This window comes from Coccinella septempunctata, chromosome 3, assembly GCF_907165205.1.
Source record: "Coccinella septempunctata chromosome 3, icCocSept1.1, whole genome shotgun sequence".
Taxonomy (NCBI): Eukaryota; Metazoa; Arthropoda; class Insecta; order Coleoptera; family Coccinellidae; genus Coccinella; species Coccinella septempunctata.
The window spans coordinates 42,841,625-42,859,820 of NC_058191.1; the positions used below are offsets into that span (position 1 = coordinate 42,841,625).

An 18,196-nucleotide genomic window follows, 5' to 3' on the forward strand; every position below is an offset into this window, starting at 1 on the left:
CTAAAGATAAAAAACATGAAGGTAAAATAGTTTATAAATATGATAGAGATACACATATATTCACAAATCAGTGAGTAGGTTTCCTCGGATTCTTAGGTCTTGTCACGCCAACGTAACCAACAACTTCAATGGGATGTTCACCAGGTATTGTCTGCTGTACCATATTTGTTATTTCTCGCTGATATCCCCTCACTCCTGCAGCCGCAGCCTCTTCTGCACACTCTAATGGAACGCTTTTACAAGCTTCCTCCGCAGCCTCAACCGCTCCTGCGAAATTACACATTGCCTCCGCTGCGGCTAGATTTTCTACCGCATCTATCAGGTCCGCATCTTTTTCACGTAAAAGTTCCCCTACAAGAATCAGTCATAAGCCTACCAATGTATCTCCCAATTTTTAAGAAACGAGGTAGAACCTATAATCTCCACTCCGCTCGCAGTTGCTTCTGCCAACCCTCTCATAGCATTCGGACTTTTTGGTGATGTATCTGCTGCTGCCGCAGCTGCTTCTATTTTTTCTGCACAAGGTGATTTTTTAATGATACTGTGATCCTTATCTTTTCGTTTTTCTAATTCTTGCTCGACAGAACGATCAAACCTAAAATGGCGAATGCGCTTAATCGAGCATCAGATAAGTAATCAAGCCTTCTATAACTTATTCTCATATCATGAGTCTATTATGGATATCTTCTTGATAATTGTCAATATTTTGTTTTTCGTTGAAAAAGTATTTATTTCAATCTTGTTGAAAAAATAGTTCAAAAATAATTTAAAAATAGGCGCAATGCGCATAACGCATAGCGCACCAAATAGGATTCTGTGTTCCAATTTGAAGTTTCTGGTTTTCAAGTTTCAAACAAGAAACGACCGTTGTTCAATTGGCTCTCAAGTATTCGCGTTTTATCGTGGTACATTTATCAAAAACTCGCAATAAATTCAAAACATTGAAAGTGTGTTGTTTAGTTTTATGGACGTTTGAATTGAAATGGCTTCGTTTGACGACCTGGATGCCCCCCAATTCTCGACCTTTGAAGATTACGACCAAGAAGAGGCCGAACAATACTTCGAAATCGACCACGAAAGTGAAAGACTGAAAGATGCAGAAACACAGGAATTTGAACCTTCAGAACAATCTGTTGACGAAAATTTCTATTCCCCAATGAACACAAATTCTATTTCGTCAGATAAGCAGTCGTTGGCGAGAAACATCTTGGAATTGAGAAGCAGGAAAATCAGACGATCCTTGAGTTCCGGGGATATCAAAGTTCCTACCGATAGTTTGTCTAATATGTGTTTGAATGATAAAAATAGTGCTAATTTAGTACCACCCAAAAGCAACGACAATTTCAAATACGGTTCTTTAAGGAAGGAGAATACGGGCAGTCAGTCGAAATTGCGATGGTGTTCTCAAGAAAGTTTGAATCGTTTAGCTGCTCCCAAAAAGATCCATTCGTCTACTGGAAATATTGCTCATGCATCACAAGAATATGTAAGTGTAGCTGAAGCTGTCAGAAAGTTTCATGAAAAAACTCCCAGTCGTTATCATTCCCTCAACAAGAATAATCCAGCTCCGAAGAATGCTGTGCCAGCCAAATTGAAAGCTACTATTCCAATGTCACCTCGATTGTTAACGAAACGAAGAGCAAAAGTCAATGAACAGGTATTGTCACATGAACAGCGACAGCAGTTAGAATTTGAAAAAGAGCAGAAATTCAAGATCAAAGCTCATCCAATAAATAAGAAAATCTTCCAACCTATGAAAGCAATACATGTAGAGAAAAAGCCACCTACAGTGCCTGAACCTTTCAAGTTGTCGAAGGTCGAACATAAAAAAACGATATCTTCTCCCAAGAAAGAAGAGTATCAGTTTCATGCGAAACCAATACCGAAATATATTGTGGAACCTCCTAAACTGCCAAAAAAACAAGAAATCAAAGCAACAATACCAGTAACTCCAACTTTCATAAAAAAAATGCCCAAGGCTTCCCCTCTTAAGAAGGAAATTGAAAAACCACAGACACACACATTGAGGAATACCAAGCCTGTACCGTTCAGTTTTGAGAAAAGAGACGAGCGTTTGATGAAGAAAAAGGAAGAATTAATCAAAAAAGTAATGGAGGAGGAAAATAAAGCTCGTGAATTCCATGCTAGACCTATTCCCAAGCCTGTAGCTTCCATAATAAGCAAGCAGAAACAGAAATCGTTAACCAGTAGTTCTTCTTCGTTGAATCAGGGTGACAACTCGAAAAGTGAACATGAGGAACATTTCAAAGCTAGGCCGCCAACGGTTCTCTATCAGAAACCGTTTGAGCCGAAAAAATTAGATCAGCCGTTTACCGAAATCCAACCTTTTAACTTCAACAGTGAAATGCGAGCAAAAGAGAGGGAGAAATTTGAACAAAGGAAGAGGGAGCAGGAAGAGTTGGCTGCCAGTCTTTTACAAAAAGAGGAAGAACAACGGTTGCGAAGGGAAGAAGAGGAGAGAAAGAGAATCAGAGAACAGACCAATTTCAAAGCACATCCGATCAGGAATTTCAAAGGTGTAGTTATAAAGCCTTCATGTAAAGTGACCGAGCCAATCAGTCCTGTTTTTATGTCTGGTAAAAGTAAAAGGAATAACAAAGAGAATGAATTGCAAAACTAGGTAATGAAGTTGAAATATTGTGATGATTCTATGCCATTCTATGATTGAAGTAATGTATATTGATACCTTTTTGTAAATTTTAAGATCCTTTTTCTTATATATTTTTTTAGAATGATACATTATCGAAATGAATTTTTTTTAATAAAATAGATTTTATCTTCTGAAAGTTTTTGCTCAGCGAAAAGGTAAAGTTTGAATTAGAAAAATATATACTTTGTATGTATTTTTCCTTAAATATGATGAAGATGAAAATATATACCTATTCGGAATTTGAAGAGTTTTCTTTAATATCTTGATTATCCCAAGTATTTTTTTCCCATTTTTTTATTATAGTGTTTGGGAATTTGGAATCTAGGTAAAAACTTGGTGTTTCAGTTCATGCTGATTGGAAAAAAATGACTATGAATACAAATTGTATAAGTCCTTATACAATATTGGGGGATGAAGGTTGGCACCAAAAGAACTTGTTTTTTTTTTTTAGTTTTGCTAGATTTGAAGGAGTTCCTGATACAAATTTTTTTATAGTATACTGAACAGACTATACAGTCTATCAGCTGAGGATTTTAATGAAAAAACAAATTGGTGACTAACCAAAGTACCAAAGATTATATAGAGATAAAACTCTACATTGAACATTAAAAGAGTTCAATATGTAATATAACTCTATAATTCTTGGCTAGTTGGCTCTAACCTCACACTAACCCCACGTGAAGTTAACACCACTGAGCTACAAAAAAAGCAGAGACAACCTTGGAAAAAGTGTTCTTCAAAAAAGGCGCCAATTTCTCATTAGTGAGCAAATCCGGTAAATTTTATACATTATTCTATTTTATCAGTCTTCTCGAAGCTATTACCTTTCATTGTTCAGAATTCCCAAAAAATGTTAAAACTGAGTGATATTTCAAACCCCTCTTTCTGGAATCAATTAAAACTTTGTGAACCCAAATACAAAATTCAAATTCGTTTTTTTTCTACATTCATATACCGAAATGTCCCTGCCAAAAACTGCATGAATTTCTCTTTTTCTTTCGTGAAAATCCAAAAAGTTCATCCAGTTTTGTAGATATAAGATATGATGAAAGAAATCAACTTACCATTCTATTATAGACTCCCTTCTTTTAGAGTCGATTGACTCGTCGACTACGTCTGCAGCCAATTCCTCATTGGTAAGTAGAAACTTATTTGTATCGTCAGGTAAAGGAGGAGTCTGAAAGACAGAAACTGATGATACACGATGTAGGACTTTATTTTCAGACCTGGAAAATTGTTAATTAATGATCTCGACACGAAGACTATCTTGTCTTTATACATTATGACATCGCAATATATATTGATTATATTTTCAATTCCTCATTTTGGAATTTCTCCTCCATAATAAAGTAATTCATTGAAAAAATTACGGACGAGAAATATTGAATAGAAATGATCGAGTACTTTTCAATCCCATCTCAATGAAGACCTGAAATTAGGGAGACATATTTCAAATGTCCCTATATAAGGAAAAGTGGTATTAAATTGGGAAAACTTGTCGGCCATAAGATAGAACACCAATCCAAGTAAGTGACCTTTTTTTTAGATTTTTCCCAGAAATTGGATTGGTAAGGGTCGGAGTGGTGTTATCTAATATCTCCGGATTTAACACGAAGTGGGCAATACTGATCATGAATCGCGATAGAAAGAGGGTGGCAAATATTACATAATTTCTTGACCAAGTAGTAGGTATTTTACCCTATCAGCAATCTCCGAATCAACACCAGCACCAGGTATCCAGCTCAAATTGTAATCCATTTGAGGCCCAAAAGTCTCATGCTGACCGGGTAGCAAACCTTGTGGGGTAGATGAGTGAGTGGGATAGGGAACTCTGCCAGTGCCGTATCTGTCGGTACCTCTACGGGGTGTGAACTAGGAAAACAATCGATTTGGGAAAAGAACTAAATTAGAATTCTGTTTCACCTGTCCTAGACCGTGACCAAATGTCTCCAAATTGGCCATCATGGCATTCAAAGTGGCCCCATCTACGTACAGAGGACTTCTCGAAACAGACGCAACATTCGTTCTGGTCGTTGTTCTAGTTCTTGATCTTCCACTGGGAGATTCTTTTTTCTGAAGAATTAACATCGATAGAAAGGCTAAATTCTAGGAGTTTAATAATGTAGGAATGGTTGCGTTTCGTCAAGATATATTCAGAGAGCGGATGCATCTTGACCACAAGCATAAATGGGGAATTTAACAATATTTATACACGATGTACATAAGAGTACAATGTTATAATGGTAGCAAAAGAGCAAGATCCGTCCCACTACACAGATTCACTGAGGAAAACTTCTTTCTGTGGGAACTTGAAAAAATATTACTAGAATTTAAGGCTAGAATATCCAAGGGATGCTTCATACCGATGTTGATGGACATTTTGGATTGCAACCACCACCGTTTGTGCTCATGTTTATAACAGAAGAGGCTGTAAATTGGCGAGAGGTTGGTTCTAGATTTGTCAGAACGAGAATTTAAATAACTTTTGTCAGAAAAGATTGACATTATACCTATCTCACTTCGTGACATCAGATCAGCATCTGAAATCTATAGAAATGTATTTTCCGAAAATATATATGGCCCAGTCGTAAAGAGTACCTTAAAATAGTTGAAATATTTCTGTCTTTCTTCATTATTTTAACCCGAAAAACTCTATATAATCATACAATTTCAGAAGGAAATTGGCTTTTTCTCAAAGAAAAAACAAATAAATTCAATATCCTTAACTTTTAACGGGCAGGTCAATATATACCTTCGATAAAATAAAGGCATTCAAGGTTTTTTATTACCCATTTTCACGACATTCTATATGGAAAGAATACTTCAAAAAAGAACGCCTTGTTTCAAGAAACACCCTGTTTATCCGCGTTGCGTGGCAAATTCGAATATATCCGATAAGAAGATCTAACTTCTCCCATCAGTGTCTTTCGAATACAATCAATAACAATAATCAGAAAATCGAGGAACGGACAAGGGTCAAAGTTGTTGATTGAATGAGTGCAGCTAATCATTTGTAATTTAACTTTTAGACAAGAGGTACGATAGTTCAGTTCTTGTAGGATGATCTGAAGATTTTTCGTTCGAAATTTTGTCAAATTTTAAGACTGTGATAATGTTCCGTGCTTCCGGTTGTATCGTTAAGAGACAGACGAGGAGGAGGTTGTTGAAAAAATTGGGTTTTTGTGATTTCAGTACTGGATCTCAGGTCCCCCCACAGGCAGATGTTGTTATTATAGGTAAGGTAAATATTTCGATGTGGAAGATTCTGCATGTAAGTAGAATTTGAGGAATCAGGGAAAAGAAAGTAATATTTTCAAAAACTTGTTTATTCTTGACAACTATTCTGTAAGTACCTATGAGAATAAAGATTTGAAGTTATTGGAAAAAAATCTGCCATTTTTGAGGATAGAGAAGAGATACAGTCTGTTCAAATTCAACGCCTCCAATTATATGAAACTTTTGAATAAATTCTTTTTTCCGAATACTTTGTACCTACTAGTTTTACGAAAAATTAATTTAATGGATCTTGAAGATGAATTTACTTTCATTTCGTGCTACACTCAGAAAAGAAAACACAAAAGCGTTGTTATAATTTCATTTATTGAACGATAACCTCCAAAGTTATGCAAGGGTAATGAAGAGTATGTTCAAAACAACTCGTATCAGCTGCTATTTTTATTTAATTGGCTGTAATGAACGATTACTCCGGACCAAATATTACAGAGATCAAATATTCAGCGATAAAAAATCAATAATCCAGAAGGCATTGCACTCCCTCCTTCTAAATCCAAAATAAGTATTTCGACAGAAAAATCGATATTTGTTTAAAGTTTATAGGATGGGATAATATACAGAGCAAACAGCTCATCAACTGTATACACTATACAGGGTGTTTTAGATATCAAGACGTATACCTATAGATAAAATACAAAGAAAAAAATTCTTGTAGGAGGGGGCACTGCAGGATGTAACTTATTGTACCAATTGTCCAAGAGGGGAATCCAAGCGGTTCTTTTAGAAAGGGGTAAAGTAACAAACGGCACAACATGGCACACTGGCGGATTGTTGTGGAGGTTGAGCAATTCTGGAGATGTGGATATTCAGCTTTTGGAAGCCAGCAGGAACATTTATATGGGTCTGGAGCAAGACACTGGGGTACATCCAGGTATAGTCATGAATGGAGGATTATTTATCGCCAGGACTGATGTGAGTGAACCGAATAATCTTTGATTTTCTTTTTATGTGTGCACAAAGTGTTTTTCATTGAAAGTTTTCGAAGAATTCAATCAAAAAAACTTGTTAATTTCAGAGGTAACAGAATATCTTGCATAAATTCTCTACAAACCCATTCTCGAATTCAAATTGATATTATTATAACATCCATTGGTGAGAAGCTCGTCAATATCTTGTATCATATTATGCAGTTAGATGAGATTTCACCTCTTCATTTTATCAATTTCAGGAGAGAATAGAAGAATTCAAAAGGGCCCATTCCATAGGTCATTATTTCAATATAGAGACCCAGATGATAACGCCATCAGATGCCGCCAAGTTATCCCCCATTCTCGATCCGAAAAATTTCAAAGCCGCCCTGTATTGTCCGGGAGATTCACACATTGACCCCACCATGCTATGTTCGTCTCTGATTAAGGGCGCAAAGAAACGGGGAGCACAGGTAAGTTGAATTTTTCTTCGAGTCATCTTCCCAATTTTCTAGAATAATGGAATGTTATTATCTATTCATACGTCTGGGGAATTTTTCGTTGAATAGAGCTCTTGGCTGCATTTAAAATAGTTTAAATTCGTTGATTTTTAAGATGAAACAAGATGTTTTTCTTTTCTTACTTTGGTTTCCACTCGTTTCGTAGATTTTCGAGAATTGCGCCGTGTCTGCCATACTGACAGAACCAGTAGCCAATTTGAGGAAGGTGACGGGCGTCCAGACGCCAAACGGAACCATCAAGACCAACTGCGTGGTGAATTCAGCTGGCGTTTGGTCCAGAAACGTCAGTCAGTTGGTGGGAGTCGATATACCTTTGACTCCGATGAAACATTCCTACGTCATAACCGACAGCATTCCTGATGTAAAGGGCACCCCCAACATCAGAGATCTCGACGGGGACGTCTACATCAAGATACAAGGTGATACGTTGCACCTGGGAGGGTACGAGAACAATCCTGAGATTCTGAAAGAGGTAGGCTGTTTTTTATCTCATTTTGTGAGCAATCTTACGAAGAGTTTTGGTTTAGGTGGCGTCTGATTTCAATTTCGGCCTTTACGAATTGGACAAATCCCTATTTCAAGTTCACGTGGAAAGGGCTGGGGAGATTTGTCCAGTTTTCAAAACGGTGGGGATCAAATCTGACGTGTGTGGACCAGAGTCGTTCACTCCTGATCACAGACCCTTGATTGGGGAGGACCCGAGAGTTTTAGGTGAGGAAAGTTTTTGAGTCTATTGTAAACTAGACCTTAACTTAACATGTAGCCTAGTTTTGCATTTGTCCAACCGAAGAACATAAAAATAAACGACAATATATCGTCCTTGAGGTTGGATAGAGTTTCAACATGAAAACCTGATTTTTGGCGTTATTTCACCAGAAATTAGTATTAGAAATAGTTGATCCAATCTTTTTCAGGTATGTTCCACAACTCGGGCTACAACTCCGGGGGTATTCAGCTCAGTGGCGGGGTAACTGAGCAGCTGGCCATTTGGATAGCCACGGGAAGGCCAGAGGTTCACATGTTCAACTACGACATAAAAAGGTTCAGCCTCCTCCAAAGGTCCGATAGAGCCTGGGTGACGGAAAGTAGTCACGAGGCATACGCGACCAAATACAACATAGTATTCCCGAATGATCAGAAATTGGCTGGCAGAAATCACAAGACAGATATGTTCCATGAGGTAGGTTCATAACTGAGACCTCAAAATACGTAATAATCTTCGTTTATGTTAGGCTTTAGTAGCCAAAGGTGCCGTTATGGAACAAGTGCAGGGCGTTGAAAGACCAGCCTACTACGTGAAAGATAGAACGGTCCCAGTCAGGTCATACGACTGGTATGGCGCCTACGACCACGTCAGAAACCCAGACAATAGATACGAGAAAGAGCTGGAAGGTGACCGAACTTTTGGCTTCTCCGCTCACCATCATGCTGTAAGGCTTCATATTTACCCGTTACCAACTTTTTCAAACTTTTTTTATCCCCACAGATCGGCGAAGAGGCTCTGTCAATCAGAAACAGCGTCGGCTTGTTCAATCTTTCCCATTTCACCAAGATGTACTTGACAGGCCCAGACGCCCAGGAAGCCGCTGATTGGCTGTTCACCGTTGACACCGACTTGGGAACGGGCAGGGTTGCGTATTCTTGCCTTTTGAACAGCAAGGGTGGCATAGAGGCTGACTGTACTGTTACTCAGCTGAGCGAAGGTGTTGGTACACTTGTAGGGCCAATAATGAAGGTTTGTTGGGATGTTTGATGGACTTTTGATTTGGTTCAGATTATTTCAAAAATACAGATTCGTATTTGAGTGGATACATCTGGAATCCTTTATTGACATCATAATGGAGGTCTAATCTTTTAAATTTTCAGGGCAAAGGTTACTATATTGTAGCTTGTGGGGAAAGTGGACCTCAAGCAGTGAACCATATAAGAAAAGAATTGATAAAAAAAAATTTCAAAGCTGTCATTACGGACACCACAGATAGAATGGGCATCCTATCCCTACAAGGACCAAAGAGGTAACAATTTCATCTCTCTGCAACTAAATTTATCTGCATTTTCATTTCCAGTGAAAATAGCTGAGAAGAAAAACCATCATGTACACACTTAAAGTGATGATTTTTTTCAGCCGGCAATTGCTTCAATCCGTGACAGATTTTCCGATCACCGACGACAGATTTCCCTTAGGAATGTCGCACTTGATCAAAATAAACGGCAACCTTTGTCGAGCAACAAGAATAAGTTTCGTTGGGGAGTTAGGTTATCAACTCCATATACCGGTGGCCTTCTGCATCCCCGTCTACAACAAGCTGATAGACGCTGGAAGAGGTTTCGATCTCCAACACATTGGTTTCAGGGCTTTCTACTCTTTACAATGCGAGAAAGGTGAAGAAATATGAACTGTAACTCTTAAATAACCGAAAGAATGCGTCCTCTACTCCTATTTCAAGCAATAACAAATAAATCTTAACCTAAATGCGCATAATGACAGATAAACCAACATTTGGATATTCTAGGTTATCACTTATGGAACCACGACATAAGGATGGATGACAACCCTGTCGAAGCCGATCTCAGAGGAATTTGCAGGGAAAACGGCCAATACTTAGGCAAGCAGCACGTTGATAAGTTGAAGAAATATGGCTGCTACAAGAGGAGAGCATTTTTCACCATGCAGAATGACGTCTGTCTTCATGGTAACGAAACTGTTTGGAGGGATGACCATATAGTTGGTTATTTGAGGAGGGGCAACTATGGGTACAGTTTAGATTGCAGCATTGGCATTGGGTAGGCTGAAATATTATCAGAAAAGGTCGCCAAAGATTTATAACCGTGAATATTTCAGTTATGTTCAGCATCCAAAAGGTAAAGTAGTAGACGACGAGTTTCTCAAGAGCGGAAAATATGAAATAGAAGTTTCGAATAGAAGATATCCTGCCACGTTGTTCTTGAAGAGTCCATTCGATCCTACCCATAACAGGATTTTGGGAGATTATGAGTTCGAGGTTCAGGAGCAAGAACATTTTGAAGACTGATATTTTGAAATGTGAAAATTTAAACTTTTTCGTGGGATATTATATACAAAAATTATTTTAAGAATCATTTTCGATCTATTATTATTTATAAGCTTGCTGAAAAGTTCGCAGGATCGTCTGGAAATTACAGAAAATAGTATCTGATCCCTTTCTACGCCACTGGAATCGAAGTCAACAAAAGAGTTCTGTGCCTTCACCATTTTTGAGAGGGTTTCTATTGCCTCGTTTCAAGAATTAACCTTTTTGAGAAGAATAATGTAGTTCACAGAACACAAATAGGTATAGATTCAATGTGATTCCCCCTCGTTCAAAAATACTCTTCTTAAGTTCTTAAACCAGAACACATACGGATTTCCGAGGCTTGCGTCAAATATCTCCTAAATCCTACTCTGCGTAATCAGAAATCATAGAACTAAATCTATGATTCAAATTGAGTTGTAAACAGAAAGTTGAGATACGCGCAAGACAAGAATCTGCACCAATCCGAAAATTATTAGTCGCGGTTCTAGATGGCTGTAAAACAAAATCATATCAGAAAACTTGAACAAAGTGAAGCAGCCAGTCCAAACAATATTCATTATTTCAAATAGTCTGAATTTTTGTTAAAACTTCGTATTTAGAGCCATCTAACAAGCCAGAATATAAAAAAAAGTGTTTATAATAGATCAGTGTAGTAATATCAGTTGAATCTTGGAACAGGTGAGTGAAAAATTTATGGTGGAATTGGCTTTCAAATTTACATACACACATTCAGCCATTTTTTATTTTGATCATCATAAGTATTGAAAGCAAGAAATATGTACTAATTAAGCTGGTTTCCACACTGGAAATAATAATATACCTAGAGGTACATACCTATCTCAACGATCATAGACTACTTATAGTCTATAATCGTTGCCTAGTACCAGCCGTTTCAAAAGTGTAGAACCTGAACAGAAATCATAGAAGTTAAACTTTAGTACTTTTATTAACAAACAGTTATAAATAATTTCTCAGATATATCAAACAAATTTACATCGATGAACTTGAAGCAGGAGTTTGTGAGTCACCGAATGCCGCATATTCCACACATTTCGAAGGGTCTGTTGGAAAATATTCTTGACATTTCGTCATCAGTCTTTTTAACGCTTGTATATATTTCCTCTGTGTTTCGTCGTTCATAACGTGAGCTACATTTTTTGAGAAAATCTTTTCTCTACCTGTTCTCGCATGAATACCAACCATAGTAACACCAATGGGCCAAGGTGCGTTACCAATTGCCATCTGAAGGTAAGCACCACTGGCTTTGAGATAGTTTCGATTTAGTAAGTGAACCACAATTTCTGTCAAACTGTCTAAAATGTCATCGGGTACAGAGAATGATTTCAGTTTTCTGAGCAGAGGTTTCAGGTAAACTTGTGTTTGGGTGTAGGTGGCTCCTTGAAGTTTACCTTTCGTTCCCATTTTTTCTTGTGGTGCTCTGTTCTGCAACTGGTCATTCCATAATTTCAGTATTAGATTGATGAAATGAACTATTACTGTCATATCGTGCTCCTTATTCCCTCGTCCCATTTTCTTCGACAATTCAACTATTTCTTCGTGGCTTAAATATTTTTGTTCCTTATTGCCAGTAGATTCTTTCTCATCCTCGTCTTTCGAAGACTTGAGTAAATCTTGTAAGTAGTCTTGGTCAACTTTTTCCATAGCCTCCTGGAAGTCGTTTCGGAAACCCCTTACTTCTGGTTCTAATAATTCCACTTTACGTAACCTTTTGAAGGCATCAAGCTCAGTTTCCCCGAACAGTAAAATGGGCTGCTCCCTGTCTCTCAATCTGTTCATAACTTCTTGACGAGGAAGAAGATGGTCATCAATACTGTTGTCAGCAGAACAGTTTTTATCTTCCACTGCCGCCTTCTCTTCTCCTTGTGCTGGAAGACCATACTTCTTTATATATTCTTCTCGTTCCTTAGCCAAGAAGTCGCCTTTGCTGAAATATTTCTTGGCTGGTGCTACAACGTTCATCTCCTCGATAATCTTACGTTTTCGAGCGATTTCTGCTTTTAGGGCCTCCATTGTGATGTGAGTCCGATAAAATACAAAATTAATTTCTTCGATATGTTTGTTATGTTATGTTTTGTTCGTTATTTTGAGGTTGACAAATGATCATAGATAAAATGTCAAATTTACGAGATCACAGAGTGTTCTTCTTTCAAGTTATACCTAACCATTCTGATTTTAGCCATCCACAAGATTATTCGAAAAATTCACTTATGAAATAGACTGTTGAATCATGTCTATCTTAGCTTTTATTGCATTTGGCATAATGTTGTTATATCTTCGTTATCTCTAAAGACAACTCTTTTCGCTTAAAGCATCAATGTACAACAATATAGATGTGTATCAGATTTGACTTTTTCGAATTGAAAAAGTAAATCTTATATGTAGAAAATCAAGTTGTTTTGTGACAGGTGATATTATAGGAAAAGCATCATGTAGCGATTTTCAGATTTTATTATTATGTAATAAGAAAAAAATACATTTTATCCATAACATTATTAAATATATCTTATCTCACCTTCAACAATATTATATACCATCCTTGGTTTACAGACTACAAAGGACAAATTCTTTCAAATCAAAATTAACAAATATTTCCAATCAAATCAAGTCAGTATCACAAATTCAAACTGTCGATATAACTATAAATACGTTTTTTGCTTTATGCCATAATAAAATTTTAAAAATCTAACTCAGTCGAGAAAACGTTTCCATTTAATGGAAATATATCGAAATACTCTTGCAGTATTTCCCGAAAGTTATTAAAACTAAAAGAGACAAAAATTTCAAAGTTAGGAGTAGGAACCTAATATATACATTTCTTCCAAGCATTAGTCACCTGTATTTTTAAGCCTTACGACGATAGACACAAGTTCTTTAGCTGTAATTGAGTCAAGCTTATATTCTTCGAAAACTTAATAAGAAATGTCCGTTAAAGGTCCTGTCACTTTTGAGATTTGTAAAGCGTTTGGTACAGAGATGTTCATTTTTCAAATTTTTGAAAAATCTGCGTACACACTCGCTTCAAGAATTATAATTGTATCGAAGTAGACGCAGATTAATGGTTTACAAAAAATAACTGGTAGTTTCTGTAGTTTCATCTATTTGAACCGAAGAAATACTCAAATGGAGCAATTGAATCAGCAAGAACATAAACCACGGTATACAATTCGAAATATCTTCGGTGTTTATTATGAGTACCAACCAACCAACCTGAATTTCCCAACTCAAAATTGCCACGTCCTGTCAATAATTCTTGAAGCAAGTATGATTTCTTTTGCTCCATCTCTTTGGGCTGAAGCTCGAAATAAATAAACCGCCATAAAAACTCCCCACTCTTACTATCCTTCACATTATCACTTTATTCAGACTGTAAACTCGGTCAAGCTTGAACGCAGTCCAAATCAACACTCGTTTCGAATCCAGTTCGAACTAAACTCAGTGCGAAACTGGTTCCTCCTCAGTCTCGTAATCGACGCTCTCGTTGTCGTCTTCCTTTCCGTCCTTCTTCTTGTTCATCTCTCTGGCCGCACATACCAGAAGCGGATGCAGAGCGGACCGGAAACATTGGAACAATTTGGGGTACATGATTTCCTGCTGAGCTAGGAGCTGCCGGATGCGCTGCTTCTCTTTGGTTATTTCTAAGGTGGATGGACTGATCATTGCCGGAAGGTTCTGGTCGGTGGAGAATTGTCGTATGGCTTTTTCTCGAACGTAGACGAAGGGCCTTATTATCCTGAGATCGTGTTCTCTGGAAGCAGGAAATCGAGGTTAGAAATAGGCAAAGGCGATTGTACATATAAGCTAAAGTTTGAGGGTCATTGAATGGGATTTATACAGATTGTTGGGCCACCAAACCTGCCTCCAAAACTGATGCGGTCTTTTGTGGCAGACAAACAAGTTCTAGAGGCTAGATTCCCCTCCAGTCCCATCTTCAAGAAAGGGAATAGAGTAATTCATGAGCTTCTGAGTTCTGAGGATACAGTGTCCCGTAAAGGCAGCCACTGTAGATCTCAGATTGGTTCTGGAAAATCCTAACCGATGGTTGCTGTGTTTTCTGGGAGGTCCCAAGATGGTCCCTTGACGCAGATCAACAAAGCAGAACCATCTTTGATGAGAAGCAGGGAACTGAATGTTCTAATCGGGCTGGTTCTTGTTACAAGGTCAATCCTCTTGTCCAGCACTTCATCAGCCTTCAGTTCGGCTAAGAGCTAGTTAGACACGAAATCAGTTTGTCAGGATCGATCATGGTTAGGTTGCAGAGGCTGTGAGTTGCTAGTCTCGCTTCTCCTCTCACAAAAATGTTGAGGGGAGTGAGATCTAGCACCATCCCCATGGCAGCAATGGGAGTAGAGCGGATTGCCAAATTACATTTCTAATTTTCTCTGAAAATGACTTACTTTATATGATAATGGCTCTTCATGGTTTGAAGTTTCCCAGTGTGAAAAACGGAGAGTAGAAAACTCTCGCACAAATCGTCTAAATGCTGACCAATCGCAAGCACGTTGTATCCAGAGCTCCTGGCCGAAGCATAGAGACGATGCCTCACCGAAGAAGAAGAAAAGGTACAAACGCTCTCTTTGGCCTCTTCCATAGATTCTGAAAAATTAATAGCTTGAAAAGACATTTCTGATGAAGGCGAAATATAACCAACTCTTACCTGATATGTCGTCCAAATCACTCTTCTTGTCGTCGATGATGTAGTGGACCCCAAGGTTCCTCAGGTGCGACATCAGCAGACAAGGATCGCATCCAGAATTGATCGGATCCACCGTGACAGCACCCAAGCTGAACAACAAACCCTTATTGGTGCAGAACTTTTGGTATTGAAGCAAGATGTGCAACAGACTGAGAGAGTCCTTGCCACCCGACAGACAGACCATGACCTTGTCGCCGTCCTTGATCATCTGGAACTCCTGCAGCGCCTCCAAAGAAGGCTCCCATATGTTCTTAGCGGTACATTTCAGACCGTTGTTCGATCTGGCGGAATCTGATTCCTCCACGCTCTCCCTGAACGGCCTCTGTTTCTGAAGGGTGGAGAATTTGATCTCGCACCTGTCCGTTTTTCTATGTCCCAGAGATTCCGAGCTGCTCCTCTCTTTGGTGTAGGCGCTGTTGCTCGGATCCGCCTCTTGGAAGGATAAGTTGATGCCGCTGTCTTGAGAACTGACGCTGGTGACCGAGTTTGGAAGCACTGCAAAACGACAGAATGATTATATAATTGACGAGGTGAATAAGGTGTTGATGGAAATTGCATTGGGATGTTGCATCGGGGACATTTCATCTAGAGAAGGGAATTGGCAAGCTGATCAGCCACCATGAGGTGAAAACCAAATGATGTTGCCACTCCACTCGAAGGAATGACCCTATTTCGATAAATCCACGATCAAAAGATGTTTAAGACTCTGTTCCTACCACTATTAAGGCTGAAATCACTACTTACCCTTCATTTTGTATTTGTCGGTATCCTGTACATCTTCAGCAGTGGTCTGCGTGGAATTCGTCCTGTTCACCACTTGGATAACCGTGTCACTACTCGAACCAGGTGTGTAGAACGGATGTTTCGAACTAGAAGAATCATCTCCGTAACTGGAGGCCCTAGAGTAAGAATGTTGACTGTCTGGTGCTATGAACACGTCTACAGCGCTAACCACGTCCCTTATCTCCGACTTGACCTCGTTGGCCATCTCTATGGACACCTTCTCCAAGTACTCGGCCACCTCTATGGCAGATATAGAATCACTCCGACCGTCCTCACTTCCACTTCCGTGTCTTTCGTTGTAAGACTGCAAACTGTCGGTATTCTCCAACACGTCCTCAACTTTCGATATTACCTCGCGTATTTCGGATTTTATGTTGGTGGCTAGCTCTTTGGTCATCTCGGTTACGTAGGTCTGTAAGTCCGGAGCCGGGGAAGACCTTCCGATGGAATGGACGTCATATCCACCGTTGGACAACACCGTCAGACTGTGGGTGGGCGAGAGGTTAGCGTCCGACTCCAAAGAATTGTCGTTCTGACTGCCGCAGCTCATGTTCCTGGTCCTGAAGTATCCCATCCCCAGACTGGCCCTAGTGGACGGGCTCAAGACCGGCGAAGACACGTTCGGCGTTCCCAGACTCAAACACCTCTCCCTCACGAAGTTCTGGTGGAGCTGGTTCAGATTGGCGGAGTTGACGGCTTCGCCTATGGCGAAATTCATGGGGGCCTGGGTGATCTGGGGGTAGTACAGCCCCCCGTTCACGTCTCTTAAGAAATATGGCACAGGAGATGAACACGTGAGGATGTTGGGGTCTTCGATGGATGGAAAACTGTAATGACGCGGCGACGTATTATTGGTAGGTGGCACTTTTGAACACTGCGATTGGTCTTCTTTGGCGGGGCTCGTTTTGAAGTTCACGGAAGGATCGAAGGGCACGTTCTGTTTCACGTTTTGAGCGTTGCTGGTGAGCAGATCTTGAGCCTCCTGCTGCAACATGAACCAGCGGATCTTTTCGCATCTGGTATCGAAGGTGATCTCTTGGTCTATCAGGGATTTCCTGTTGGCTGATTTTCTGGCTCGGTTGAACAGGTTCCTGGCGGTCTGGAGGCATTCGGAGTAGTTTTGCGGGAAGAGGCCTGGACCGGATATCCTCCTCTCGTTCATGGTCATCTTACCGTCTACGTATCGGACAGATGATAACCATTTGCGGTCTTTGGTGATGGCGTTGGTGTAGTGCCTCCATTCGCCGGTTTCCAAGTCCACGATGTATTGGGGGAGCAGCTTCCAGCCTTCCGTGGCCACCATCTTGACTGCCTCCATTATGTACGCCAGTTCGTTGTCGTTGATGAAGTACGGGAGACTTATTCTGGTGAAACCAGGACGTAAGAGTTCCAGGGTCGAATTGTCGGTGCCCAAGTTCAAACTGCTTAGTCGCCTGTATATACAAACATGTGTTACAGTGTATTCCGTTTTTGTTTGTCAGAATAATAATAGTTAATATCGAATTTCTGCTTACCTGTCCTCCAATATTATGTTTTCATACTGATCGGCCAGGCTGTGATCGATACCGAGGAGTTCTTGGGCGTAAGGTCCGGAACAAGGGCAGCCGGACCTCGCCTGAATTCCGAATATGTCGTTCAATACGGCACACACGAAGTTATGGTGTAAGTACAGTCCCCTTGGATGTCTGACCATGAAGGAGAAGAGTGGCAGTCTTTTTAGATTCGAAGAATTGTTTCCTAGTAAAATCAGTTCTGGGATTGTACGGATGTGCTGCAACATTTGCCTGAAAAACATGATATTTTTTGAGCAATAACTCCTGAGAGATTGAATTGATATTCGTTTCTATCAGTACATTGAGCACCCATTTTTTTACGAAGTGTAGATGGATTATCTTCACCTAGTTTTCATATTGTACACAAATTACCAAATTTCGTATATAATAATCGAATTTCATCCAAAATTGTTTGGTAAAAGCCGACATTATTTACATAACTCGGCAGATTAGATAAAAATGGAGTTATGACGTAACAATGAATCATACAGCTGATACAATGATCCTATAAAAAGTTGGGACATATCTTTCGAAAATACCTACTTGTTGATTTTTTCTTGACGTTGCATGATGATGGACGAAGTGACAGCGTCCTTGAGTTGAATGACTAGCCCGGCCCTTATCGATTCTACCATCGCGGCACAGCTACCCTCTTCTTGCAGTTCCAAAGTCTGCGAAAAGTTGAAGTTTTATTGGATA

The 18,196-nt window shown here is 39.4% G+C and overlaps 5 protein-coding genes across 5 annotated transcripts in view; 2 read left to right on the forward strand and 3 right to left on the reverse strand.

Annotated features, from left to right (window-relative positions):
• Window positions 1-16: 16 nt before the first annotated feature.
• On the reverse strand, window positions 17-5,191 carry LOC123310522. The gene is made up of 6 exons (XM_044894023.1): window positions 5,035-5,191; window positions 4,595-4,744; window positions 4,370-4,543; window positions 3,736-3,848; window positions 414-595; window positions 17-351 (listed from the first exon to the last, which is right to left on the reverse strand). Exons 1-6 carry the CDS (start codon window positions 5,080-5,082, stop codon window positions 68-70), a joined length of 951 nt encoding a protein of 316 aa, XP_044749958.1. The 5' UTR covers window positions 5,083-5,191; the 3' UTR covers window positions 17-67.
• Window positions 824-2,906, forward strand: LOC123310521 (targeting protein for Xklp2-like). Its single transcript, XM_044894022.1, has one exon. The coding sequence runs from the start codon at window positions 983-985 to the stop codon at window positions 2,639-2,641; it is 1,659 nt and encodes a 552-aa protein (XP_044749957.1). The 5' UTR covers window positions 824-982; the 3' UTR covers window positions 2,642-2,906.
• Window positions 5,192-5,612: 421 nt separating the features above from the next.
• Window positions 5,613-10,493, forward strand: LOC123310519 (sarcosine dehydrogenase, mitochondrial). Its single transcript, XM_044894020.1, has 12 exons — window positions 5,613-5,907; window positions 6,621-6,877; window positions 7,134-7,346; window positions 7,540-7,866; window positions 7,922-8,105; window positions 8,309-8,574; window positions 8,627-8,824; window positions 8,881-9,129; window positions 9,261-9,409; window positions 9,520-9,776; window positions 9,908-10,178; window positions 10,237-10,493. The coding sequence occupies exons 1-12, from the start codon at window positions 5,784-5,786 to the stop codon at window positions 10,424-10,426; spliced, it is 2,685 nt and encodes an 894-aa protein (XP_044749955.1). The 5' UTR covers window positions 5,613-5,783; the 3' UTR covers window positions 10,427-10,493.
• Window positions 10,494-11,374: 881 nt separating this feature from the next.
• LOC123309257 (pre-mRNA-splicing factor 18) lies at window positions 11,375-12,555 on the reverse strand. The gene has a single exon (XM_044892273.1). The coding sequence runs from the start codon at window positions 12,476-12,478 to the stop codon at window positions 11,438-11,440; it is 1,041 nt and encodes a 346-aa protein (XP_044748208.1). The 5' UTR covers window positions 12,479-12,555; the 3' UTR covers window positions 11,375-11,437.
• Window positions 12,556-12,898: 343 nt separating this feature from the next.
• Window positions 12,899-18,196, reverse strand: part of LOC123309062 — a 33,658-nt gene continuing 28,360 nt past the window's right edge. Inside the window, exons 6-11 of the mRNA XM_044891907.1 lie at window positions 18,041-18,168; window positions 17,459-17,728; window positions 15,906-17,377; window positions 15,123-15,656; window positions 14,863-15,061; window positions 12,899-14,213 (exon numbers count right to left, since the gene is read on the reverse strand). Of these exons, the coding sequence (XP_044747842.1) occupies window positions 13,901-14,213; window positions 14,863-15,061; window positions 15,123-15,656; window positions 15,906-17,377; window positions 17,459-17,728; window positions 18,041-18,168 (2,916 nt within the window). The 3' untranslated portion in view covers window positions 12,899-13,900. The remainder of the gene's footprint in view (window positions 14,214-14,862; window positions 15,062-15,122; window positions 15,657-15,905; window positions 17,378-17,458; window positions 17,729-18,040; window positions 18,169-18,196) is intronic.